Raw genomic sequence first — 27,482 nt, forward strand, 5'->3', positions numbered from 1 at the left:
ATGGGATTTGGGGGGTCACAGGTTATATGAATTCCTCACTTTTCAGTATCTATCAGATTGCTCCCTGAAGTGCAATTTATTAGTGCGACATCCCTCCAGCAATGCATAAAATGTATGACATCTCTTTCCTGGTGTCACCTCAACAGTATTTGCCGGTCCCTGTGTGGCCTTATTTTGCATTTCCTCGACTGCCAGTGAGGTGGAATGTTTTGGGGGGTTGCTTTTCGGGTTTCCTCTCCTGTGAAATGCTCGTTCATGTCCCCTGTCCGGTGTCCGGTTGGATGTGTATTCTCCACACTAGCCCTTGTTTTGTGCTGTGCATGCTGCTAGGTCTTTCTACTCTATCGCCTTGTATCCACTTTTATGGCATTTTTTCATTACAGTTTTTGACATAGACAAACTTCCTTGTGGTTTAGGCTTTTTTGTGTGCGTCAAAAATGCTCTCCTGTGTCTTATTTCCATTTGAAGAATATGGCTCTTGGGTGGACTTGGATCACTTTGAATGCCTAGCGCTTCCACCTGCCCCGTCCCCTGCCTTTCCCAGACTAAGTCCCATGGTGAATGCTGGGCTTAGCACCTTTTGTTGGCAACAGCAGCGTCACACACGTACGTTCACACAGGGCACGCCTAAGCAGCGGTAACGTGCTAATGGCACCGCTGGCATTTCCCGCACTCAGCACTGCCGTGGATTCCCGTGTGCGCACGTGGTGTGCACGTAACCTGGCGGACCCGTTCTCACCGCGGCGGACCCTCCACTGACCCGCTTCGCACCCGATCCACTTCCCAATGTTGGCCTGAGTTGTTTCTCAGTTCTTGCCATCAGGATGTGCTGCTAGGAGCACCCCCAAACACGCTTCCTGGGCGGAATTGGTGGTTTAGCCCCGAGGCAGTGGTTGTGTTCCCTTTAGTGGGAACAGCCTGGTGCTGAGCAGCCCCTCACGTGTGGGGGTCCCAGGCCAGGGCACCTAGGATCTCGCAGACCGTAAATCACAGCGCTTAGGGACTTGCAGCCTATGTAATCTAAGGGTTGGTTATAGTTCTCGAGGGCACTGGAGTCTGGAGGGAAATCCCAAAGGCTGCAGCTTTCTCAGTAAGAACACTAGAGGCACCCCAGCGCTTCCCAGCACCTGAAGCTGGTGCTGGGGGGGGCGGTCCCCAACAGCTGAGTTGGTCTGAAGGGTGAGTGGGTGTTGGGGTAGTCAGTCTGTACTCCTGGGACCAAGAGGAAAGGACAGCCAGGCCAGAGAGCCTTGGGCAGGTTTCCTGTTCGGCCTCAAGCCTGTTTCTCCGTCAAATAGCCGTGAGAAGTCCTATTTGAATCTCAACACTCATTTCTTGCATCCCTAACTGGAGCTTCCCTGACCTCACTGCCCACGATTGTTGGTCTCCTGCACAGGACTGGGAGCTCCCCAAAGGCAGCCTGTAGCCCCAGCACTCACCATTGGCAGAGATGTCCTACCCTGCTCCCCCACCTGGCAAAGAACGAAGTCACTTGAATGCTCCATAGCCAGTAAGAAAAGCTGACCCCTACTTGGGAGGGACCTCTTCACCTTGCTGAGACACAGCCTCCCCAGGGTGCCTGCTGTCCAGGGTACGTGGTGAGAAGGGTCTGCGGGCCTGTCCTTCCACCACGTGGCCACAGCAGGAAGAATGTCAAGGGAGGTGTCCTCTATCTCAGGCCTGACGGCCAAAGATCCTTCAGGGGCTTCACAGGCCGACCCTGTGAAGTGACTACAGCAGGCCAGATGCAGGGGATCCTGACTGCAAACAGCAGGGCCCGTGGTGAATCTGGCCAGTGTCCAGCCTAGCCAGGTCGATAAATGGAGCAACGCCAGGGCCAGTGGAGCTGTGGTGCAAACGGCAAAGGGCGTCATGGGGCCAGGCAGGTGACCAGGCCGAGGGGGAGCCTTCCCTCCTCCCGACTCCCACAAATCAGAGCCCGCCCGGGGACCTCCCATTCAGCTGTTAGGGGGGCACTGGCACTGGCACGCTCACACAAGAGGACATATCCACACCCTGGTGGGAGACCTGCCCAGTGATGCTATGAAGTTGGAGCAGGGACTCTGGCAAGAACGACTGCCCCATGCAGACTAAGGTGGGATGCCAGGTACTCAGGCCCCCAAAACCACCTACGTTAGGTGAAGAGCTTCTCAGTCTGCACTGTCGTCACACATGACTTTATTGTGAAGCCTCGGGCACAGCCCGGACACAAAGAGCATGAAGGGGAAAGCACAGGGCTCTGTAGGGCAGCTGAGGGAGGCTGCAGGGCATCACAGGCATCACAGGTCCATCCAGTCCCCACCTGCGCCTGCCCCAGGCCCTTTAAATGCTCCACATATGTAGCTCACGCAGCAGCGGGCCGTGCCCTGGCCCCAAGGCTGGAGAACAGGTTTGGGCCTGTCCAGGTGCCCCTCCAGCTTGGCCCCCAGGCCAGTCACAGTCATCTCCTCAGCAGCCAGGGGAGGGCCCCATGAGTCCAGAGCCAGCGCCGTCCAGGCATCGCCTACTCCAGGACCCTCTGGTGTCTGCCCACTGCCTTCTCATCCTGTCCACATGGTATGGGCACTACGGTCTTGCCCTCTGCTGACCACCCTGTGACTCCACCCATGGCAGCCTCTGTCTCTCATGCCGAGGGATCAGATCAGGACGGATGCTGGGGACTGTGGTGGCTGCAGGACCAGGGCCTGGTAACAGGAAGCAGCCGCAGCCGCTGAGCAAGCAGCCCCAGGCAGGGTGGGAAACAGCCTAGCCACAATGCAGAGGGAGGGGACAGCACGGGGACAGCCATGTCCCAGGCTCGGTGCAGCCTAGGAGGGTAAGGAGGGCAAAGTGGGCGGGAACAGCCACAGGCCTCGACCTGAGTCACAGATCAGCAGAGCGCCCTCAGATGGTGGTGAATTTAATGGCAGAGCAGCTCGCAGCTCACAGCCCTCTTGCCTGGAGCCAGCTCCCCTCCAGTGGACCAGGGCCAGCCCAGCAGGGAGACTTTAAAAACCCAACCCCGACAGGAAGCACACACCGGCACGCACACCACACCGACACACAAACTCAGGGGACCAGCACGACACACGCGACAAAGACCCTCCCTGTCTCCGGCCAGAGTCCTTCATCCAAGTCCCTTCCCAAGTCACTGGTCCAGTTGAGGGTTGGGGAGAGGCCGCTTGGTGTCCAAGTCTAGACCTTGTACAGCGTCTGCAGCAGATTGTGGCGCGCGAAGGAGCAGGACTCCAGGGCGCCGTTGGGCCTGTGGGGAAAGGGGGGTCAGTGGGTGGCGTGGGCACCTTTGAGGCCAGGAGAACAGGCTACAGCAGACGGTTGGGGCCATTTTTGAGGCTAGAAATGTGTCAGACTCCATTTTTCTAATTTTCACAATGACTTTTCTTTTTAAAAAAAATTTCCATAATATATTTTATTTAGCCCAATGAATCCAATATATCATGCCAATATATAATGAGTATGAAATTACTGAAATATATAAAATTATTGACATAATTTACTTTGCTACTTTTGCACTGAGCCCATGACACCCAGTGCGTGTTCCTCCTTCAGCCCTCTCAGTGGGTGCTGACCGCACCCGAAGAGCGCAATAGCCACCCGCGGCTGACGATTAGCACCGAAGCGCACAGCAGAGCTGTTTCCCTAGCTCCGGGTTCTCCCTTAGCCATCTCTCCACTGCAGCCAGTGGACATCTGATGGTGTCACTTCTGTTTTAAGATCCTTGCTTGATTCCACACTGCTTCAGACTTCAAGACCCATGACGACAGCTATACTTACCTCTCCAGCCTCATCTCACTCAACCCCACTCTAAATCCCATACATACTGATTTAGTTCACAGTGACTTTTCAAAGGAGATGCACATGCACATGGGGGTGGCCAGGGCACTTCCTTTCTCCTGCCCTCCCACCTCCCAGCCACTTTCCCCCAAGATGCTGGATTTGTTTGAAGTGTGGCTGGTCGGAGCCCTTGGAGACAACCTTGCCTAATCTCTTGGTTGGGCCAATGAGGAAACTGAGGCCCAAGGAAGGCCAGAGGTCAGCCGGGGCTATACAGGGGACAAGCCTCCCCACCCACCCATCTGGGGTGGGTCCCAGTGTGGCCTGGAGGCTCCTCATTACTTGACTGTGGCCAACACCCACTACGCCCCAGGATCCTCCAGGCCAAGGCCACGGTTCTCACGGCCTGTGGCTGGGGGAGGCCAGCACAGCCAGGCCCCTTGGCCTAGGCTGCTGTGGGAATAGACACAGAACTGCTCTCAGGGATGCCGCCAAGCACAGGTCCTTGACCAGCAGTGTGATGTGGGCAAACTCCTGGCTGACCTGGGTTTCCTCCTCTGGAAAATGGGAGTGCTACATGTCCTCTGTCTCTGTCTGTGCCCGAGTCCTGTGTCCTCAGCTGGGCACAGGGGAGGAGCCTCACAGGAGTAGTGACCACACAGGAGAAGTGAGAATCAAACACGAACACCAAGAGCCTGGAGGCATGAGGGCCTCTCACAGCCCGAGCGACCAGGCCAGGGAAGCCTCAGCTGAGCGTAGGAGTGGGTGTGGACACACTCACTTGGTCATGAATGCCAGCAGCAGGGGGGCCAGGGCCTTGGGGAAGTAGTCCTGCTGCACCATGTGGTTCAGCGCCATCAGGGGGCCGTACAGGTTGGCAATGGCCTTGACCTTGTCTTCACTCTGAAAGGGGAACACATGGAGCAGGAGGTGAGTTCTGAGGTTCCCTGGGGGCCCTGGGTCTCCACCATCCAGCCCCTGCTCAGAAAGCCCCATGGCCCAGGCCAGTGAGGGTGACAGGCCCCAGCAGGACTCATGGACGGGGTGGGGAGCATGGCGAGAACACCCACTGGTGCACACCCCCTCCCAGCTGCAACTCCCTCCAGCCACACCTTGAGCAGACCCATGTGGATGAGAAGCCTGGTGAGGAAGGCGTTGGGGTTGAAGGAGGTTGAGCTGAAGGCCTTCTTCATCAAGGCATCTGCAAGGCAGAAGCAGCACAAGGCAGATGCTACTGCAGCCAAGGGCTGCCCATGGGCCAAAGGGCAGGCAGCCGCCCCTCCCGAGCTGGCCCTACCTCCCACCCTATTCAGGAGGTGAACACATGAGGTAGGACATGGACACAGATATCAGGCTGAGGGGACAGCCAGCACCAGAGAAGGGCTAGATCTACTGGCTGTGACACTTTGGCCCTTCCCTGACCTGGCCTCTCAAGTAAATTGGGCTCAGGGACCTCGCACAGCTGGGCGGCAATTAAGTGAGGTAGACCACCTCTGGGGGAGGGTTCAGCCATTCTGGGAGGTGAGGGAGAATGGACGGGGAAGAGAGTGGCCAAGGGCTTGCGGAGACCACTGAGGCCACTTGCTTCTGTGCTAGGCTGCTCTGGGAAACAATCCAGGTAACTTGTCCTCACAGCCAGGCTCTGAGGGAGTAGACCTGGAGACTCCCATGTGGCCCTCACCCACCTCCCCAGCCTCGCTGCCCACAGACCCTCCTGCCTCAGTGCCACCCGCAGTGCACTACTCCAGGACAAAGTATCATACATGTTTCCACTTTCTACCCTTTCCCGTGTGCTGTGCCCCTGCCTAGCAGAACCTGGCCCACCCTTGGAGGCTCAGACACACACTGACAAGGTAAAAGGCTGATGGAGGTAACAGAGAACCAGGTAGGAGAGGGGAGGTCATGACGGCTTGGGGGAGGGGGACCAGAGATTCCGGAAAGCCTGTGAAAGATATAGGGGAGCAGGGGGACCTCCAGGTGGAGGGGACAACATGTGTAGAGGTTCAGAAGTGGGACAAGGGCTCAGTGCTCATCACCCCTTCTGAGAGGTCCACCTCCACAAGGGCTGTGGGGCTGTGACTAGCTGGTCTTCCCGTGGTGGGTGCCACCTGGCCTGAGTTCTACCTGTATAGAGCTGACTTTAGGAAAGGCCTCCATTTCCCCATTTACAAAAAACAAAGAGGAGACCATGAATCCCACAGAGGAACAGGTGGGAGGGCCAGAGAGCAGCTCAAACATTGCTGCTGGAGCAGAGGGATCGCAGTAAACAGAACCGTCGCCTGAGCCCTGGAGAAGGAAGGAGGCAGGAGCCAGCCCTGTCCATACCCCACGTTACCTACTGCATCCTGGACTGCTGTCCGCACTGCAGCTTCATCCTTGAACACAGAGGACACCTTCAGGAAGGCAGAGACCACCTTCTCTGGGTCAGATGTGTCAGTCTGAGGACACAGGAGGCAATGGCTGGTCACCAGGGGCAGAGTCCCAGGGCTTTGACACACAGTGGCGATGTGCCGGGTTCTGCTGGGCAACGACAGTCCTGCCTCACCCCAGACGGTGCCCTAAGAGCCTGGCATGGCCCTGGCCTACACAGGTGTGCAACATACACAGAGGGAGTGAACGAGCAGTTGTCATCCCTGTGACTCAGTGATCCCCTTCTCCTAACCCAACCTGAACGATCCAGCATGCAGACACTCCCATGCAATGAAGCTGACCTCAGCTGTACCGGTAACAAGGAAAAGTGGGAACATAAACATCCAGAAACAGGGAAGCCTAAGTGCTGCACCCACTCACTGGGACAAAGGGAAGGGAAGAGTTTTACTGACACAGGAAGACGATGAACCTCAGTAAATAAAAAGGTGGGCTGCAAAAAAGTTTACTATAATTATATATAATCTCAGTTATCATGAAAAAAGAAGTACAGATAAAACATAAGGAAATCAAAGTGCCAAGCCAGCTGAGAGGGGCCCATTTTATTTCTATTTATCACTCACCCTTTTTGAGCCACAGTTTTCTCACCTGCACAAGAGTAACAGGGTCTCCACTTCTAGTTGCCAAGAGCGTTAAATAAAACCATGCCTAGTACTCAGAACAGAGCCTGGCAGACAGGAGGTGCATGACAATCATCTCAGAATGAATGAAGAAAGGAAGGAATGACCGAACCAACTAGCCAACCAACAAGTGAGGCTGGAACAAGGGCAGCCTCCCTGCAATACACATGTGATGGCCACAGGAGTCCTGGGCAGTAGGTAGTTCTAGAAGCTGGTCCTACAGAGCATTCAGAGGGAAGCCTAGGGGTGTATGTGTGTAAGAGAAACTGCTCCCTAATTCCAACCGTCTGAGGTGCAGCAGGCCTGCCCACCCTGTGGCCCAGGTGTGTTAGCACTGCTGCACTCATTTACGTCTGTGTATAAAAAGGAACACCTGGAAGCCCCCCCCACTCCCACTGACAGCCTCCCTGTCCCAGTCGCCTGTGCTCTGCTTGTCCCTCTCTCTGGCAGCTCCAGCAGGCATGGGCGTGCAGGTTTGCAGTCAGAAGTGCTCTTACCTGCTGGGCTATTAGCACGGAACTCTTGGAGCCCAGGCGCAGCAGCTTCTCAGGAGAAGGGAAAGCCAGAAAGGTGGAGACGTCTGCGGGAGGTGGGGAGGACAGCACAGGCGCTGGTTCCTGAGGGACACAGGTAGCACTGCAGAGGTCCGAACCCAGACTCCTCACCCAGAACATGAGCCAATCATGGCCCGGAGTCTGGAATTCTTCCTCCCACTCAAATGCAGCTCCCCAAAGGGCGGAGCCCCAGACACTGGCTCCGCTGGCTCCCAGTGTGGGAGTCTCTGTGGTGGGGACAAGCCACCTCCCTAGGACTCCAAGAGCCTGGTGAGGCCAGCTGGTGTGGCTCAGTGGTCAAGCATTGACCTATGGTCCAGGAGATCGTGATTCGATTCCCAGTCAGGGCATATGGCCAGGTTGCAGGCTCCATCCCAGGTAGGGGGAAAATAGAAGGCAGCCGATCAATGACTCTCATCATTGATGTTTTCTTTTTTCTTTTTTAAATATATCTTTATTGATTTCAGAGAGAGGAAAGAGGAGGGAGGGAGAGAGAGAGAAAGAAAGAAACAACAATGATGAGAGAGAGAGTCATTGATCGGCTGCCTCCTGCATGCCTCCGATTGGGGATAGAGCCCGCAACCCAGGCATGTGCCCTGATCGGGAATCAAACCCCAATCTCCTGGATCCTAGGTCAATGCTCAACCGCTGAGCCATGCCCGGCAGGGCTTCATTGATGTTTTCATCTCTCGCTCTCTCTCCCTTCCTCTCACTGAAATCAATAAAGATATATTAAAAAAAAAAAAAAAAAAAAAGCCTGGCGAGACCAAGTGAGTCCTTGCTATGACATGTGATGTCCCAAAAATGATTCAAGAGGCACATGGGGACTACAGTGGACCCACCAGGAACTGGATGGAGTCTACCCCCTATAAGCGCTGCTAGTCAGCACCAGCGGGGCCCAGAGAAAAACTGAGAAAGGCTGAGTATTTGTTGAAATGCTTCCATAAAACTAGAAAAGCAAATTCAACGAGGGGGGGGGGTTTCCTTGTCCAACTCAAAGTTCTCCAAAGTAAAGCTACTTGGGAACCGGTGAGGGAACAGGAATCAGTGAGTTAGGGCACGGCAGCCCTGACTCCCAGCCTCCTGGCCCAGGAACGGGCACCAAGTGCCCAAGCTGGGTCATGGTCCCAGCCAGTCCGTGGGACGGGAGGCTGTCCCTATAGGTCACCAAGATAATCCACTGATGGGTGGAAAAAGAATTTCTATTTGTGCTTATTTTTTTTTTACTCTGTTCTAGAAATATTTGTATACGTCTTATATATAACGTAGCAACGTTACGTTATAATTTCCCAACAACCACATCTATGACTTCAAAGCAAACACAGCAAAAGCAGTTTGTGGCCTGTGTGCGTGGGTCCCGCCCCACCCCGTGGCCCCGAGAAGCTGCCGCAGGATCTCAGTCAGGGGTCCCCAGCTCTGATCCTGGCAAACGACAGAACTCACCCCACTGTTAGGGTCCAGGATCGTCCTCGACGGAGCGGATGGCTCCTCTCCTTGCCCCCCATGACGCGGCTCCTCCTCCTCCTCCTCTCCTTCCTCCTCTCCCTCCTCCTCCTCCTCCTCCTCCTCGTCGTCCTCGTCGTCCTCCTCATCCTCCTCCTCGTCGTCACCCTCGTCATCACTGCCAAGGGGAGCTGGCTAAAGCAGACCCTCCGGCCCACGGCTCCCGGGGTGGGGCATGCGGGTCAGCGGGGAGCCGTCTCATGTCTCATCAGCCAGGGACCCCGTGCAGAGCATCAGCTCTCGCCCGTCCTAGAGGAGCCCTGGTCCCCTGGGGGTGCACAGGAGGGGAGGGCCGTCCCGGGGACCCAGAGTCCGGCAGGAATACTGCCCAGACTGACACGCCCAGGGCTGTGCTACCCGTATCTTGCTGGCCATAGGAAGCCATGGCTGAGGGGTGGGAGAGGTGAGGGTTTCCCTGCCCCCAAGGAAAGCCGTTCTGTCTCCCCTGGATCCTGAGCCTCTTGATCCCACCTCTGAGTCCCCACCTCCTAGCAGAGGCGCAGGCTCTAGCAGTGAGGGCGCACAACCAGGGACCTGATTGGCGAATGAAGCCAACTTGGAGATTAAAGGGATGGGGGAGATGGGTCCTATCTATCAGAGGAGGCAGCCGCCACCCCATCCCATGCCTCCAATGGGCTCTGCAAACCCCGTAACCCCACCTCCTACACCGTCCCTTCCTTTCTTAGAGTCAGTCTCTGAGAACAGTTCTGAGCGCAGCCCCATTGCTCCCCCGGCCTCGCTGCCAGCTACCCCGCCTAATCCATCAGCATCAGGCCACCATCCCGTCAGAGCTCACCCACTCCCCCGCTCTAAAGGAACCATCACCCCAGCCCTTCTTTGTTCCTCTGCTTAACATATAAAATGCCTAGCACAGCACCTGGCACGTAACGGGCTCAACCCATTTTTTACATGAATGAAATGAATGAGTCACTAAAGGCCCAGAGTCCCCTACCTGAGGGACGCCAACACCTTGGCCATGTTGAAGCCGTCCAGCACCTCCTGCAACTGCTCACAGCCTTCTTCTCCCAGGGCGTTGCCTGCTCGTGGGAAGGAAACGGGGTCAGGATGGGCAGCAGACCCCCAGCGGGCCTGTGCCGAGGCCACTGCCACTATTTACCATTGAGGTCCAGTTTCTCCAGCTCAGCCTTGTCTGCCACAGCCTCAGCCACAGCCAGAGCAGCATCTCTCTTGATTTCACAGAATGACAAGTTCAGCTCCTAAAAACGAGAGGAAGGGGTAGTGGCAGGAGACCAGATCCCACTCAGAAGCCTGCATTTCACCAAGGGAGGGTAAGGCAGGCTCTGTCCTCCAGCTGGACAGAATGACGCCAACCAGAGAAACGTCACTTACCCAGCGATGTGCCAGGTACTCAGGGTGTTTACTTATACTCCACTATGATGAACACATCACTCCCCTCCCCCCAACTTAAAAATGGAGAAACTGGCTCAGAGAGGTGAAGGGACTGGCAAAACAGCATGAGAGGACATGGAAGAACCCAGGCCCACATGCCTCTGAAGACCAGACCCTCTGTACCCACCCCAGACAACCCCACCAACTGTGGGGGAAACAACCCGGAGGCACCTTCAGCTTGGGCAGGCCCCCGCGGACGGCGTCTGCAATGGCCACGGCGCCCTTGGAGCGCACGAGGCAGTCCCCGAAGTTGATTACCTCCACCTGCCGCAAGGTCTTCAGGGTCTGCAGGGGGAAGCGAGGGCCAGGGTGAGGGTGCAGCCTTACCCTAGCCCCTCCCGTGAGCCAACGTCACACCCTGTATCAACCCGCCTCACCTTGGCCATGGCCACAGCACCCTTCTCGGTGAAGGTGTTGTCATTCAGGTTGATGACCCGTAGCAGGGGGTTGATGGCGAAAGCCTGGGCCAGGGCAGTGATGCCAGGGTGATTGATCCCATTCTGTGGCATGTGGACCTCCTCCAGGGTCCCGATGACCTGTGAGGGGCAGGAAGGAGCAGACAAAGGTGGGCCCCTGAGCTCCAGCTGCAGGCCCATGCCAGTGACATCCAGCAGGTGGGAGGGCCACACTACACACAGACATGGGGAGGGGCTGCTGCCAGCACAGGCAGGGGCTTGTCTGTGAATGTTCCAGGGGGAGGAGGTGGAGCACCTGGGCTACTGCTCCTGCCCACCTTCCTGTCTCAAGGGCAAGTCTGTGCCTGTCAACTAGAGGGCAGAGATGCTGACTCTCACTGCTCCAGCACCACCGCGCCTATTTCTGACCCTTGCAGATGTCCCTGACTGCTCAGAGCAGCCTCACAGTGTTCTCCAACAGCACCCTAGGGAGCGATTGCCAGTTCACTTGGGTGGAGGACCATGCAACTTCCAGACACACACAGCAGGAACTCTGCCTCACTGTAGGATGGGCCAGCAGGCTTGGAGAGGGGAAGCAGCTCGCCTTCAGTCTCTCAGCTAAGTTCCAGAGCTGGGAGGCACTCCCAGGACTGTGAGCATAGTGGGCAGGACAGACAGAAACCACTCACCCCAAAAGCTTCTGCCAAGGCAGTGGCTCCGTCGTTTTCTAGACGGTTTCTGCCAGCCACGAAGACCTTCAGGGCCAGCGCCTTGCCTTGGGCACTGGATTTCCGATAACACTCAGTCAGAGCTGCCGCCAGGATCTGTAGGGGAAAAGGCAAGGGGCCCAGGCCTAGGCAGGAGGCCCTTCCCCCAGGAGGGCAGCCATGCCCCTAACCTGGTCTTCAGTATCCCATGCCACCCACTGGTGGATACGGGAACAAAGAACTGCTCAAGCCCTAGTCAAGTAGCTCAGGTGGTTAGAGTGTTGTTCTAACATGCTAAGGTCATGGGTTTGATCCCTGGTCAGGGCACATACAAGAATCAGTCAATGAATGCATAAATAAGTGGAACAACAAATCGATGTCTCTCTCCCCTCTCTAAAAATCAATAAATAGCCTGGCCGGGCGTGGCTTAGCGGTTGAGCGTCGACCTAGGATCAAGGCGATCGGGGTTTGATTCCCGGTCAGGGCACATGCCCGGGTTGCAGGATCAATCAATGACTCTCTCATCATTGATGTTTTTAGCTCTCTCTCTCCCTCTCTTTTCCTCTCTCTGAAATCAATAAAGATATATTTTAAATAAATAAATAAATAAGTAAATAAATTATTAAAAAGGAAAAAAACTGCCCCAAAACTCAATGGTTACCTCTCATATGTGCCCAACCCCCTACAGCTTACAAAGAGCTTTTACATCTAAGGCTTCATGAGCAGGGTCCCACTACTCTGGGGGTTTAGCCTCATGTTAGAGATGTGTGACCAAGGCACAGAGGGACGGGAGAGGCCAACGCCAAGTCACCAACTTTAGCCAGGCCCAGAAAGGGGCTTCACAATGACCCCATTGTACTGACATAAGCCCTCTATTAGGTGGGGAGCATCAGGAGTCTCCTTGCAGCTGAAGCAACTCAGGTTCAAGGAGAGGCAGAAGCATTCCTATGGTTGCTAATCAAGTGGCAGACTCTGGGCAGAAGCCAATCTTCCAGTATCCCTTCCATGCTCCCCAATATCTAAGGTGAGCTGGCCAAGGAGACCATGGCCCCACTACACTTGTCTGGTACACACTGGTGTCTAGGCGAGCCACACTCAGCAGGGTCTCAGCTGCTGGGAGCAAAAACCTAAAGCCCAGCTCTCCCTGTCCTTGGATTGGTGCCTGGAGGTGGCTTCTAAGCCTGTTTCCTGGGCGGAGGTGAAGGAAAATGGTAGCATTTTACAAGGATGTCTCTGGCTCCCCCAAAACATCAGACTCTGGGCTGGGCCGGACCTCTTTTCTGTGCTGATTCAAACCTACTTAGGTTGTAAACCACATGAAGCTTATTACCCACTTAGGCTGGGGGGAGGGCTGGCTGAGCCAGGCAGGGGGCGATAGGCAACTTCTGCTAGGGAGGCCACCCTGGCTCCTCAGGGGTCCTGCAAGCATCACACAGGCTCTTCTTGCTGCTCTGACAGGGCCGTGTGGATGCAGGTTCAAATTCCACATCAGTCCCACACTAGCTACATCATCCAGGGCACTCAACCCAAGATCTCTAAGCCCAAGTATACTTACTTATCTGAAAAAATGGGGACAGCATCACCCACCTGTCGGTGTGGGTGGGAGAATTAAGGTTATGCACAAAACACATCTTCAAAGAGAAGATGTCCCAATCACTGTCAATTCCAGCGTCCCAGGCCTTTTCTACTTTTGACTAGAACATGAGGGGAGGAGGGATGGGAATCAGAACAGCCTCCTTCCTCGGTGCAGGTTCTGGGAAGAAAACAGGAGTCTCTCTACACTGACCAGCCTGGCTCCTCAGCAGGATAGGGGAGGCATCCAGGCCATCTAGGAACAAAGATGAATTGCACCATCTCTTTCTGGGCTCCCTCCCCATGTACAACCAGGCCTTCCATGGCTCTACCAGCTGTTCTGAGGGCACAGCAGGTCTAGGGACACCCAAAGCCCTGCATTTTGCAGAGCCAGCAGGTCGGAGCACATAATGCAATATTGCCTCTGTTGTCAAGGCAACTTAAGAATCGGGATGTTGCTTGGCAACCCCACCTCATGAACTCCATCTCCTCTCCCCACTGGCCACTGGCTGCTGCCTTTGAGGCCTTTCTCCTTTGAAGAGGAAAACAACAGGCCAGCCAACCTAGACGGTGGGTGGCCAGGGCACACACTTCAGATGGAGACAAATGTAGTAGGGAACTGAGCAGGGAGGGAAGGAGGGAACCGCTACACCCACCTTGCCGCCACCGATGCCCATGCCACAGTTGTTGAGCTTGAGTTCGTGTAGGGTGAAGCAGGCGGAGCTCTTCAGCAGGGCCTCGAAGCCTCGCACACCATCAGGCCCGAATGCATTGTCACTCAGGTCCAACTCCACCAGCTGGGCCCCGGCTGTGATGAGTCCCTCTCCTAGAGAGATCTGCGCACAGAGGGAGCTCACGTCAGTGTCACAGCCACCTACCAGGTGCTGCTTCTGTACCAGGGGGCACTCAGGCTAGTAGGGAACTGGCAGAGCATTCCTAATTCTGCTGGGGTGCGGGGATTGGTGTATGTAGTGTGGTCAGAGAAGGCTTCCTGTAGGAGTTAACATTTGAGCTCAGTCTGGATGAGAATCAGCCAATCAAACATGAGATTCCAGGCAGCACCAGAAACATGAGCAGAGAACATAAGCATAAAGCAGCATGAGTGTGCCTGGGGCGGGCAGCTGTTAGACTCCAGAGAGGCTAAGGCTAGAAGGGGAGGGGGATTTTGCTAGAAAGGAAGCGAGGAATCACATCAGGTAAGAGCCTTGAACGCCAGGCCAAGAACTGTGGACCTTGAGCCTGAGAGCAAAGGGCTTTGAGGTGAGTGAGGGACATGGAGGAAAAAGTCTCCCCAAATCTGAGGAGGGCAGATGGAGGCTGGAGGATAAGTGCCCGCCCAGGAGCGTGAGACAGTGATCCAGGGTCCAGAGGAGGGTGCTGGCTACCCAGCGTGGTGGGAGATGGAGGAGAGGAAACTGAGCCTCAGCTCAGGACCAGATGTGGCAAGATGATGCTTAGCAATCCTGGGAATCTCCTAGACTGGGGATACCTGCAGTGCCCCAGGAGAAATGGACGAGGAGACACTAACAGAGACTGGGGGCAAAAACAGCGCTGGGCACAGATTGGGAGGTGGGGAGTTAGGGAAGGGAGACACTGCCCAAGCTGGTCTCCAGCTGCCCCACCCACAGGAGAAGGCCCAACCCCGCGGGATCTGGCCCCAATCTGACATCTCACCCTCAGGCAGCCAGAGCTGCTCCATCCCTGCATTTTATGTCTCTCCCTGACCTGATTCTTTTCTTCCTCTTTCTCCAGACTCATTCTTGTCACTAGTAGTACGGAGATCAGAACACTTCCCAGGAAACTTGCAAGAGTTTAAGTAAAACAATATGCACAGAGATCCACAGCTAGTGTCCAACAGGAAATTTTCTTCACCCCGTTTTTTAACTTGAAACCCTTTTACTTACAATCACCCAAATGAATTCACTTAACCTGCATTCTAAATCCTGGCTTCGCCTGGTTTACCCTTTGAGGCTGGTAACTAACTTAATTCTCCAAGGGCTTCCTCAATTCTCTACCCAGGAGGCCCTCTCTCCAGGGCTCCCCATAAGAGCACCTGTGACACCTTAGCAGGTGCTTTAAAAATGATGTTGGTACATGGGCACCTCAGGAATCCCACTGCTGGTGAGGTGAATGGAGGCTCAAGAAGGCAGCACCAGCATGACCAGGGTGGGGGCTTAAAAACGTGCAAAATCAAGCCAATAACTGACCAAGAACCGCTCTCTGAGGGCACCCTATGTGCCAGGCCCTGTGCTGGGAGGAGACACCGAGAGGCTATTACCAGCCCTGCCTCCTTCCCTTGAGTCCCAGGCAAGCCAGGCTCTGCTCTGTGATGGCTCCTCCTCTCCCTCCCATACATGCATGAGTGTGTGTGTGCACACAGGCGCCAGCAACTTGCCCCCAGCAAAGCTGAGCCTCAGGAATGGGGATATGGAGAACAGCTGAGGGGAGCCACCCCCAAGAACCAGAGCAGAAAGAGTGATACTGAGCAGAAAGAGTGATACTGAGAAAGGGGCTAGAGGGAGACCAGGGCAGCCACAGCAGGCTGTGGGCTACTGAGATCACAAAGGGGCAGAAGCTCAGGGTGTAGGGGAGGGAAATGCCAGGACACAAGGGTAATCATGTAGGGAGGGACTTCCATAGTGGGAGGGAAACCATTCAGCTCAAGAATGAACCCAGGGACCCCTGGTCTCTGCTGTCCGTCCTGTAACTGGGCCTCCCAGTCTCACACTCTGGCTCTGGTTAGCACCTGTACTCCACCTGCCCATCAGCACACAGGGCAGGTGCTGTGCTTGCCAGGCTTCCGCTTCAGCATCTGTCACCCATAGGACATATCTTAGTCTCCAGAAAGATGATGTTAGAAAAAGTCTTGGGAATGACCAAAGGGGTTCCTGTGCCCAGGGGGGAGGGAAGCAGGGGCCCATTCACTTACCAGGGCTGGTGGGATCTCAGACCGCAGCCGCCCCGTGAACATATCGCTCCAGTGGCATCGCTTTGAGAGGAGGAAGAAGAGTTGGCTGAGACCTTGGAGGGGCCTGCACGCACCACACCTCACGCACTTGGACTGCCAGGCACTACAGGACTTCTGAACTTGGGCTGTCAGCGAAAAGCTGGTAGAACTTGGAGACCCTCGGGGGCCATGGGGGCTCAGTAGGAATGTCAGGAAAACCCTGGCCTGTCCAACCCTCTGGTTTTCGGGGGGTGGAGGGGCAGAGTCGGGATGAGAGAAAGGAGATGCTCCGGGCCCCACAGCCAGCAGTGGCAGGACCAGGGCCAAGACGGCCACGTGCTCCTTTCCAGTACCAGTTTCCCACATGGTGTGACAAGTGACATGACTGGGTGGTGGAGGAATAGAAAAGTAAATATGGGATCCAGCAGCAAGGAAGTTACTCTTTTTTCAAATTTTTCAACCCTCCAAACTACCCCCAGAAGGTAGCCTAACTTTGAAGCTTGCAGGTCTTGCCCACCTCCCCACTTCTTATTTGTCTGCCTTTTGAACAAGGGAGAACAGACCTCAGGCTCAAGGCCTTTGAGTGGCCAAGCTCTCATGACATGAGCCTGCATTTGGCCATTACGAGAACCTCTCAGGGAGGAAAATCTTTTCATGAAGGAGTCCAGACTCAGCTGAGCTTAGTGCAAGGCCAAGTAATGCACATAAGGTGGTGGTGCTGGGCTTGAAGCCACACTCCTAGATGCCAAAGCTCAGCCTTCAGCCTCCAGGCCCAACCACACCTGCTCCATTGCCGTCCTACACAGGTCACAGGTCGCCGGGAAGGGCTAAATTCTTCTGCATGGAAATGTCCCAGCTTCTGCTCCAGGAAAGGCCTCCCGGGGAAAGGGAGCAGAAACAGCCACTGCCTGAACTGTTAACCTGACCGTGATCTTCCAGAGGAAAACACATCAGGGGCCATTTCATAAACTAGTCCCAGGCCTGGCTGGCGTGGCTCAGCAGCTGAGCATCGGCCTATGATTCAGGAGATCACGGTTTGATTCCCAGTCAGGACACATGCCAAAGTTGGGGGCTCAATCTCCAGCAGGGGGTGTGCAGGAGGCAGCCCATCAGTGACTCTCATCACTGATGTTTCTATCACTCTCTCCTTCTCCGTTCCTCTCTGAAATCAATAAGGATATATTTTAAAAATGAATAAATAAATTAGCCCCAGCCCTCCGTGGGCAAATCCACTCCATTCCTCTCGTGGCCCCAGCCCTGCATGCTCCCCCTTCGGAAAGCCCAGAGAAGGCACACTGGAGCAGCAGTGGGATCTGGGCTATTTATTCAGACCCTCTGAGCCTCTGTTCCCTTGACTTACAAAATGGAGAGTCTCAATCACTTGGGTCGCTGTAAGGATTAAACGACATGTGCAGAGGAGCCCAGCACAAGCTGAGCCTTGTATGAATTAAGAGCTGTTTCCATCTGCAATGCAGGACTCTTTCCCAAGACTTCAGAGGCTTTACTACGCTCATACACTGGGTCTCAGCAAACGGGGGCACACAGTGCCATCTTCCCGACATTTTGAACATAACTCACTTTTCTAAGAGCATCTTGAGAAACCCACTTTGGGACATGCTAGGAGGGGCACCCCTTGGACCTAACTCATAGCTGCCACTCAGCTGTGAGGAGAGCAGTTGGCTGGCCGCCTCGGGCTGCAGCACGTTTCCAGTCTGCCCAGGCATCTGAGCTGAGGCCTGGCCATTTCTGCCCGTGACTCCTCTATCAGGCAATCTTTGCTCTGGAGCAGGCTGAGTGGTTGAGAACCGGGTGGTTCTTGGGCCAGTTCTGTGCGCTTCCTTCCTCACAGGTGCCAGAGCTTCAGCGCAAGCTGAAAGCTCTCCCTGTGCAGTTCTGCTCCTCCACTCTTACTTTTCCCACATGTTGCCCAATAAACCTGCTACCCTCCTAATACCATCTTAGTCTGTTACTAGAGGACCCGAATGGACACACCATGCAGGGACAGGGGCCCCAGCCAGTGCTGAGTGCCCTGGGAAGCCAGAGGAAGAGGAGCTGGTCATGGTAACTGCCAACAAGACAGGGGCCTGGGAAGGTCTGTGGCCTGTGAGGAGCTTGTCCCCACCCAGTCTCACCTTCAACTCCGACTTCTTCTCCAAGGCCTTGGCGATGACCCTAGCTGCTTCCACGCCCACCGTGTTGCCCTCCAGGCGCAGAGCCTCTAAGCCATCAAAGTCTTCAATCTCTTTAATCACATCCTTGGCTGCCCAGGACCAAAGAAGAGAATCTTAGACTTCTGGAGTAGCCAACAGCTGAAGCATGAGAGAGCCCCGCCACTACCTTATCACTCACAACTCCAATGGCTATGGTGTACCTACCAAGTGCCAAGTCTGGGCTTACAAAGAACAATCAGACAGGCGCACAGCCCAGCAGGGACACAGCTACAGACAACTTTTCTGTAACAGGTGTTAACACAAGGCAGGTGTGGAAGGTCTGGGAGCCAAGTGGGAAGACCAACTGGCTGCTCGAGGTAAAGCAAGGACTTGGGACACCTTGTGGGTGGTGTGCGCAGAGCCTCCCAGGACAGGGAAGGCACCTGGCCAAGTGGGAGACAGCACCCACATCAGAGGCCAACAGGTACAGTGCACGAAAACTTCCAAATGTTCCATTACCCATTCGGGGCGTTCATTACTGGACTGCTTTATTATGATGAAAAAGTCCCAACCACTGAAATGTCCATCCCCAGCAGACAGGCTGACAGGTTAATTCACTGGCGTACAGTTACACTAATGTCATTGTGAATGGTGACACAGGCATTTGACTTAGAAAACATTCATGTTATAGTGGTAAGTAAAAAAATGAGGTTATTCCATGGTGTGTGGTCTGATAACACTTTTAAAATGTTATATGTATTCTCGTTTGTGTGTGTGCACACACGCGCGCACACACACACATTCCCACACATCAAGGTCCAGAAGGACAGAAACCAAATGTTAAAGCAGTTATGTCTAGGTGGTGGGAATATGAGTAATTCAGCTTATAAAGTAGCTTTTAAAGTTTCTGTAATGATCCTAATTATTTTTAAAAAAAGAAAAAGGAACTCAGCTATGTTTAGGGAAAAAAGAAAAAGACTAAAAAATGTAACAAAATCAACAGTAGGTCTATCCCTGGGCTGGGCTGTGTGATAATGGAGTTATAGTTTTCTCCTTCCAGTATTTCTGTACTCTACAAAGTTCATGTATTAGCTTTACAATCTGAACAAAACACTCCAGCTACATGAAAAGGAACAATCTAGTCTGGCACAGGATGGAGTGGGGTGGGGTGACAGGGTAGAGAGGAGATGGAGATACACAAGGGAAGTAAAAGTTTGAACTTGACCTTCCAGATTACAAAGCCCACAAAGGGTCTTGAGAAAGGCTGTAACCTATGACCTATAAGGGGATCCCTACGAAGCTGTCCGAGCTGGGGGTACACCTCCCTCCACCTCATGTCTTCAGAAGCCCTTGCTGAGCTCCCAACAGGGTCACATCTTCACAGGCGGCACAGCCCCTGCTCTCTCACGTGGAGCCTGCTACAATTTTACACCCGTCTAAAGATCACTTGACCATTATATGGTGACTTTACTAATACTGTCTTCCCACTGGGTTATGCGGAAAGGGGATCGCTCTGCCTCTGCTCAGTCCCATGTGTAGATAAGCAATTAACACACTAACGTGCATTTTACACACATGGACTCTTACATTCCCCACACCATCTAATAGGCAGGTATTGTTACATCTATTTCACAATCGAGTGTACTGACACACAGGAGAAGTAAATGCCTACCAAGGTCACACAGGCTAGAAAGTGGTGACCAGCATTCATTTCTCATTTCTCATTTCAGGACAAGGAAGGCTGGACAGGTCTGAGCCTCCATCTTATAAAAGAGAAAGCTGAGGTTTCTAGGAATGAAGCAACTCTGCCCAGGAGTTCAGGGGAAATAACAGAGCCGAATTCAGACTTTTTCTAAAACTGGAAAAGCTCCTCCCCAAACCCTTGCCTCTGTGCACAACCAATTAAGCAACCCCCCAGCAGAGAAGCCCTTTAATTCCTCCCTCCCCTCCCCCTCTTCTGGGTGACTGCTCTGGAGCTGGCACCCCGTGCAAGGGCTGGAATGACCTCTCAGCCTCGGGAAGGCCTGTTCTAAAAGGGAGCCCCCCTTAACACCCAGGGACTGCCCAGGTCAACAAGGGGAGAGGAGGGTTGCTCAAGGCTTTTTTATGCAGTCCCGAAGACAAGCAACAGAGACGCCAAGGCCCAAGGGAAGACAACCGTACTGCCTAAGTGACTTCAGTCCAGAAGCACAGAGGTACTGTACTTTCCACAGGTTCAGCCCTGGCGTGACTCACAAGCACAGACCAGCCCTGGAAGGAAATGCACCAAAATGGGAAGAACAGGAACGGGAGAGGGTGGGGGTCACAGATGAGTTGCTCTCTCACTTGGTTTTCAATCCTAATGGAGTTATACCTAACTTAAAAACAGGTTAGAAATGGGCCCCAACCACGCCTGAATAACCACCTGTCATGTGGCTGTGTGGCAGGGGTTTCTCTTTTCAGCCTCCACCGCCTCAGGAAGTAGCAAGTCCCAGGTGTTTATCACTCTGCCATGTAAAGCAGAGGCCTGTCCTTGTCCTTAAATGACTCCTGGGGAGAAAAAGGCCCTGTTCTAATCACTAGGCGCACGGCCTCCCCCACAGGCCCTCAGCCTCCCCCACAGGCCCTCGCGCCCCCCCCCCCCCCCCCCCGCCAGTGCTGGCTCCCTCCTAGCCAAGGTAGAGTCCCTTTCTGGGCCCATGGTGAGGCCACCAGGATCCTTGGCTCAGCATTCAAGGACCCGGGCTTCCTGAGGGGTTCTGACTTTTCTGCTAAGCCCACCCTGTGTCTCAGCGCCAGTGCTTAACTCCGGTGGTTCTCCCTGCCTCCAATCTCTCTCCTTAAATCTTCCTTAAATCTTCCTTCCACAACAGTTCAAACGCCACCTCATCCACAGAAACTTCCTGGACCCTTCTAAGCTCACAGTGATCCCTTTCTCTCACCTTCCTTCCCAGAGAGCCTTCCACTCAGGTCTCAGAGTGCATTTCACCTCTGTCTCCTGTTAGGAATTTGGGTGCCTCATTCCAGGCTATGAGCTCCTCCGAGGCTGGGGCTGGAAGCTGGCCATCCTTAGTGACCATTTTGCTAAATGGGAGGCAGCAAGTCCAGCCTGTGCTGGTGAAGTAAAATCTGCACACATTTTAGGGCCAGACAAACCTAAGTTCTAATCCCAGCTGCACGACTAACAGCTGTCCCCTTAGGCAAATCGTATTACCTCCCAGAGCCTTAATGAAGATGAAACCTACCACCAGGGCTTTCGTGAGGAGAAACTGAGATACTATTTGTGTGGCACTGAAGACTCTGACAGTGTTCGATGAATAGCGTTTAACAGCAAATTCGTGTTTACTGCACTGAGCTGAATGTCTACTGAGCAGAGAAACAGGGAGGCAGCCCAACCTCTACTAAAATCCCAGCTCTGCTATTTACCAGCTGTATGACCTTGGGCAAGTTGTTTACGTTTCCAAAGTCCTTTTTCCTTATTTATAACATAGCAACATTTGTACCTCAGGGATGATGCAAGAATCAGAAGTAATAAAAGCACAGGGAGAAACTCGGTCAAGTTTAAGACCCTACAGAGATGTAAGGAACGTGCGTCACCAGGCTCCCAGCGAACCTGTGACCTGGTGGAGGGGGTAAGCCTGCCTACACACCATGACAACCAGGCAAGTCCAGACCAGTTTGCCCAGTTGGGCCAAAACCTCAGGCCTTATAACTACCAACACAGGTGCCTTCACTTCCAGGCGTCAGGGGATTCAGGGATGGTCAGTGCCAGCCATGCCTTGGCCAGGGATGGAAAGATAGGATCTGCACTCTGACCCCTAGTTCTCTCCACTCCTGGGGCCTGCACACAGACAGGTATGACCACCCTCTCTCAGGGCGATTCAGCTGCATCGACCAGACCTCCCGAGGGGGACTGGATTGTTGTTTTAATGCAGTGCCAGAAGGGAGGGCCTCAGCTCTGGGGAAGGTGACAGGTATTCCCACACCAGCTTGGGATCATGGGGGTGAAGGCGGGGTGGACCTCAAAGAAGAAGTTAGCAACTATATCTTGGGATTGCTACTAACTATGGTTTCTCACTGTCTCTGTCCCCTCCACGAGATAAAAGGGCCCCTCACACCAGCCAGCCTGAGCTGTCATGGCAAGAGTGCCCACCGCAAACATGAAGACCAGCAGGAAAGCCTGTGTGTGCTCAAGGGCAAATCATCTTTGAGCCTCTGTTAGATGGGCCCAAGGATATCGCCCAGAGCTATAGAGACAAAATGTGATAATGCAGGTTAATGAACCTGACGACAACCAAGAGCAAGCCCTCATTCCCACTCCCCTCCTCCCCTGGGTCAGCCCACGCAGGACTCACCGTCTTCTGCAGTGTTGAGTTTGAGGCTCTTGCCCTTGAAACTCAGCTGTCCCCCGGCCACCTGGGTTTTGGCTAGCGTCTCTGCCAATTTGGCAATGTCTTCAGAGGCCATGCTAGACACGATGGTGGGCTCCCCTGGAAATCTGCAAACTGAGGTGACCAAAGTGTCATTAAGAGAGAAGAGGCTCATTTCCAGATAACATTACAGAGCTGCTTCTACACATGAAACTCACTCAGTACTCATATATAAGCAAGCTATTTTAGCAAATCAATTGAAGTCAAAAGTATACACAAGTGCTGTAGGATGTCACTGATGTGATTAATTTGTGTTTTTTTAATTTCTTCTTTCCTTTTTACTGAATTTATTGGGATGCAATGGTTAAAATTATACAGATTTCAGGCACACAATTCTACAACATCATCTGTACGCTGTACTGTGTGTTCACCACGCCAAGTGTCCATCCATCACCTCCTATCCCCTCTATACCCTTCTCCACGTCCCCTACCCCTCCTTGTAATTATTCTCATTATAATGTAATTTACTGCTAAAACCAATGTTACTGTAAAACTCTAATTTCTGTATAATTTTAAAACTGTACAAAACTGTACCTGAATACTTAGAACAGAATTTTATCACTTGTTTTAAAATCTTCCAAATGAAATCTTTAAATTGGTTTAAAAATTCTTTTGTTAGCCCTGCCGAGCGTGGCTCAGCGGCTGAGTATCAACCTAGGATCCAGGAGGTCGAGGTTTGATTCCCGGGTTGCGGGCTGGATCCCCAGTGGGGGGCGTGCAGGAGGCAGCCGATCAATGACTCTCTCATCATTGATGTTTCTCTCCCTCTCTTTTTCTCTCTCTGAAATAAAAATATATTTAAAAAAGAAAAAAAAAATTCTTTTGTTAAAAAATGCCCAGCCAGTGTGGCTCAGATGAGCATCCTCCCACGCACCAAGAGGTCGAAGCTTCCATTCCTGGTCAGGGCACCTGCCCAGGGTTTCAGGCTCGATCCCCAGTAGGGGGTGTGCAGGAGGCAGCCAATCGATGTTTCTTTCTCTCTTTCCCTTCCTGTCCCTCTAAAATCAATGAAAACATATTAAAAGTAATAATTTTAAAATATATAAATAAATAAAAATTAAAATGCTACATATAAAAAAGAAAATAGGAGGCTCCTGGGTCCCCTGATTGGGGAGAGCAGGGTAGGACATCAATCGGGGGCCTGAGCCCACCTTCCCAAGAGCTAAACCACAGGGAGAAATGAAAACAGCATTAGGAAAGGAACAATTCTAGAAAGGTGGAGGAGGTAGCAAGAATGATCATGTTTCACCTCTGAAGAATTATCATCTCATTAAAGTCCTCCTCTGCTCAGCTGCCCCAGCTGGGACACCTGGCAAAGCCACGTGAGTTGCCCAGTTCCTGGGCCCCCAGTGAGAAGCAATTAAGTCCCAGACCCATGGCTGCAGAGTCTGCCCCAGGCACACACCTGCCTGATCATCTTGGTTACTTTCTGTTTGAAGATCCCATTCCTCAAACAGGACACAGATGGCTACAGGATCCAGGTCATCCATCCCAGAGAATGCCCCACCACCCACACTGGCATGACTCTGCGGGTGGGGCACAGGGGTCAGCCCACTGCACATCTGGTTTCAGCCTTGGCCAGGAGACTAGGCAGCCCATGGAGGTCAGACCCCAGGGGTTCCTAGGATACCACATCACAACAGACACCATCACAATAGACCAGGGGTAGAACTGCTGGAAAAAGGAGCTTCCACCCTGGAAGCTTGGCAGACTCAGAAAGGACCACCCCATTTCTCCAAAGAGGAAATGGCAGGGAATCAGGGGAGGCCAAGGAAAACTGATCCGGGAGCAGAACTAGGAGATGCTACCCTGGCCGGTGTGGCTGTTGGTTGAGTGTTGTCCCAGTGACCAAGAAGTCCACTGGTTTGATTCCCAGTCAGGGCACATACCCAGGCTGCGGGCTCCTGCCCCAGTAGGGGGCGTGCAGGAGGTAGACCATCGATGTTTCTCTCTCACTGATGTTTTTCTCTCTCTCCCTTCCTCTCTCTCTAAAGATCAATAACGAACATTTTAAAAAGAACTAGGAGATGCCCACAGAAACTCCTTCCATCCAGATGGCTTCCTCCCCCAATCTACTCATCCTCACTCATCCTCAAGATACAGCTGTGAGCTCCCCACCTTCCCACTCCCCCAGGCTTCCTCTGGGCCCAAACAGCCAGCTTCCCACCCCCCTCCTTGTCTTAATCCTTACAGCCCTGGTCTGTCATTGAAAATATATATTTTTGTTTTAGAGAGAAAGAAGGAAAAAAAGAAACATCAATTTGTTGGTCCACTTATTTATGTATTCATTTGTTGCTTGTTGTATGTGCCCTGACTGGGGATCGAACCCACAACCTTGGAGTATCGGGACGACGCTATCACCAACTGAGCTGCCCAGCCAGGGCCTGTCTGTCTTTTTCAATAAGGATGAATTATTCTTTTGGGTAAGGAGGCATTCGCTTATCCACTCAACATTTATGAGTGCTCCTGTGTGCTGGACAGTGTTCCAGATTCCAGGAGTACAGCAGTGAATTATGAAACAAAAACCCTGCACTGTTGAAACATATGTTCTAAACAAGATATTTATTATCTTAAAAGAGATACTCAGTATCTGATAAGAAAAACAAACAGGGAAGGAAGCAGGTAAGGAATTTTTGGGGGGGGGTGTATATGTGCAATTTCAAGTAGAATGGTTACAGAAGGTATTAGGAAAGAAACAAAGACTTGGAGGAAGAACATTCTTGCAAATGTAGCTGCTCTTGTGGAGGAAGAAGCGGGGGAGAACTTCAAGAAGGCCGGTGGGGCTGGAGCACGAAGAGGAAGGAGAAAAGAGGTAAGAAATTAGAAAAGGGAATGAACAAAAGGCCCAAGTCACAAAGGTCATTTCAAGAACTGTGGTTTTTATTCTGAGTGAGGAGGAGAGCCACAGGAAGGTTTCTAGCAGAGGAGAGGGGCCATGTGACACATGCTTTGACAGGATCATTCTATCAGCTAGGTAGGGCCTGGCATTTAGAAGGTGCTTCCAATGACAGTTTGAAACTGAATAAAAGTTAGCCTGAAACTCCACCGCCTCTTGCACTTTTGGGAAGGTATAATCTGAGGCTAGGAAAATGGTGCTGAGGCCTCCAAATGTAATAGGCACACAGGACTTAGCTGGAGAGCCCATCGCTGAGTCTAGTGCACACACCGGATCCACTAGACTGAGAAACCGAAGCCCAGAGAGGTGAATTCATTTGTCCAAAGCCTGCAGAGGAGCAGCGGCAACGACAAATGGTAAACACGACAACCAGTCCTCCAGCTTCCCGGCTGCACCTCCACCGCCCCGGTGGAGCGTTAGCCCTGACTCACGCCGGCCAGGCCCTCGGCGGGCGGGGTGTCCCGGGAGGCGGCGGCGAGGGGGCGCGGGCCGCGGTGACAGGCGGGCGGCGCGGGAACCCCGCCCGCATCCCCGGCCGACGCGCCGCGCCGCGCCCCGCTGACACGGACGCGAACGGGAAACGCCGCTGCTGACCGCGGCGTGCTGGGCGGCCCGGCGGGCCAGACGCCCTCCCTAAGCCTCAGTTTCCCCACTGGCGAAAGGGGCCAGCACCCTCTCCCCCACCCCCTCCGCTCTGGGCCGTAGAAGGCGCGGCAAAGCAGACGCTCAGGGGCGCCACACCTTCCCCGTCCGGTTCCAGGGCCGCGCCGCCCCCGCCCCCATCGCAGACAGGTGACGGCGAAAGGAAAGGGACCCCGACCCTACCGTAAACAGACGGCGCCGCCGCGTGGGGAGCCCCGAGCAGGCGCGTACTCCCGCCGCGACCGGGACTGGCTTAGGGTCTGGGACAGGTCAGGTCGCCGTCGCCGCCTCAGAGTCCAGCGACTCCGAAGCCCAGCGCGCCTGCCCGTCACTTCTCCCGGCGCTTCTCCCTACTCGGGTCTCGACACCACCTGCTTCCCACACGGCGGAGGATGATGGCGGAGGAGGAGGATTTTGAAAGCCGGCAGTTTCTTTCCCTCGATTTGATTTGTTCTAGGCCCAGGCGGCTTCCCCTGCCCCCGGGCGCGTGGCCTATCGGGTATGGTAGTCCAGCTCTCTCGCGTGGGGCGCAGCCGAGGGCCACAGCGAACTACCAGTCCCGTGATGCAACGCGCCGGAGGGCCGCCGCCGGTCTTCTCTTCGCCCTCCCTCGTCAGCTTCTGGCTCTTTCTCCCGTAGACCACAGGGTGGCGTTTAGCTGTGAGCGCCCAGGAAGACTACAATTCCCGTAATGCCTTGCGGCCTTCCCTCCTAGCCCTTCCGGAAAGGTGCACGTTCCCGTAACGAGGCTGGTACAGTCCAAGCCAGAGAGCAATGCGTGCGATTCGTCTAAAGGGGAGGAAACGTCAGACAACCCCAGACATGTTCCAGAATAACTGGTCTGTACTCTTCCAAAAACGTGTCATGAAAGGCAAGGGAAAGCTGAGAACTGTTGCAGATTAAGGGAGACTAAAAAGACAGGACAACTAAATGCAATACGTGATCCTGGATTGGGGTGAGGGGGGGATTACCATAAAGGGCAACATTGAGACAATTAGCAAAACTTGACTGTATATTAGATAATGGTATTGTATCAACATTAAATGTATTGATTTTTATTACTGTACTGAGTTATGTAAAACACTGCCCTTGTTCTTGGAAAATATATGCTGAAGTTACTGGGAGCGTGAGGTCTGAGACTTTCAAATGAGCCGAGTGTTCCTGTGGAACCTTCTATAAGCCTCAGTGGTGTCAAGTGAAGAAGCAGTTACTGTTAATTTGTATGGGAAAGTTTTTAAGGGTTCCCAGACTCAAAAAATAACCTAACAAGTCACATCAAATAACACATAAAATCTAAAATAACACAAACATATAGTAAAAGGAATGATGTGCTGCACAGCGTCTATAAAGTAGAAATAGTGTACGTACACTGTGTAACAGCTCACTGCAAAACCCAAACGCAGCTGAGCACAAATGCTAAGGTTATTTTCGCTTTTCACCCATTTTCTGAAAAGCGAAAATCCCCTTCTGATTTCT

At 53.5% G+C, this 27,482-nt stretch overlaps 1 protein-coding gene across 1 annotated transcript; it reads right to left on the bottom strand.

Annotated features, from left to right (window-relative positions):
* Window positions 1-2,161: 2,161 nt before the first annotated feature.
* On the bottom strand, window positions 2,162-26,406 carry RANGAP1 (Ran GTPase activating protein 1). Its single transcript, XM_016205324.2, has 16 exons — window positions 26,190-26,406; window positions 22,394-22,543; window positions 18,042-18,169; window positions 15,892-15,951; window positions 13,619-13,798; window positions 11,373-11,507; window positions 10,666-10,824; window positions 10,460-10,573; window positions 9,996-10,095; window positions 9,831-9,915; window positions 8,819-8,996; window positions 7,319-7,438; window positions 6,110-6,212; window positions 4,887-4,975; window positions 4,556-4,677; window positions 2,162-3,244 (listed from the first exon to the last, which is right to left on the bottom strand). The coding sequence occupies exons 2-16, from the start codon at window positions 22,503-22,505 to the stop codon at window positions 3,175-3,177; spliced, it is 1,755 nt and encodes a 584-aa protein (XP_016060810.2). The 5' UTR covers window positions 22,506-22,543; window positions 26,190-26,406; the 3' UTR covers window positions 2,162-3,174.
* Between the last annotated feature and the right edge of the window lie 1,076 nt (window positions 26,407-27,482).

The sequence above is a fragment of the Miniopterus natalensis genome, chromosome 2 (assembly GCF_054644295.1).
Source record: "Miniopterus natalensis isolate mMinNat1 chromosome 2, mMinNat1.hap1, whole genome shotgun sequence".
NCBI classification, from domain to species: domain Eukaryota; kingdom Metazoa; phylum Chordata; class Mammalia; order Chiroptera; family Miniopteridae; genus Miniopterus; species Miniopterus natalensis.

Coding starts and splice junctions, on each gene's coding strand:
- RANGAP1 (XM_016205324.2), bottom strand. CDS start 22,505: ATGGCCTCTGAAGACATTGCCAAATTGGCAGAGACGCTAGCCAAAACC. Junction 9,916..9,995: donor GGAGAAACTGGACCTCAATG/GTAAATAGTGGC, acceptor TCCCACGAGCAG/GCAACGCCCTGGGAGAAGAA. Junction 4,678..4,886: donor TCCACATGGGTCTGCTCAAG/GTGTGGCTGGAG, acceptor TTCCCCTTTCAG/AGTGAAGACAAGGTCAAGGC.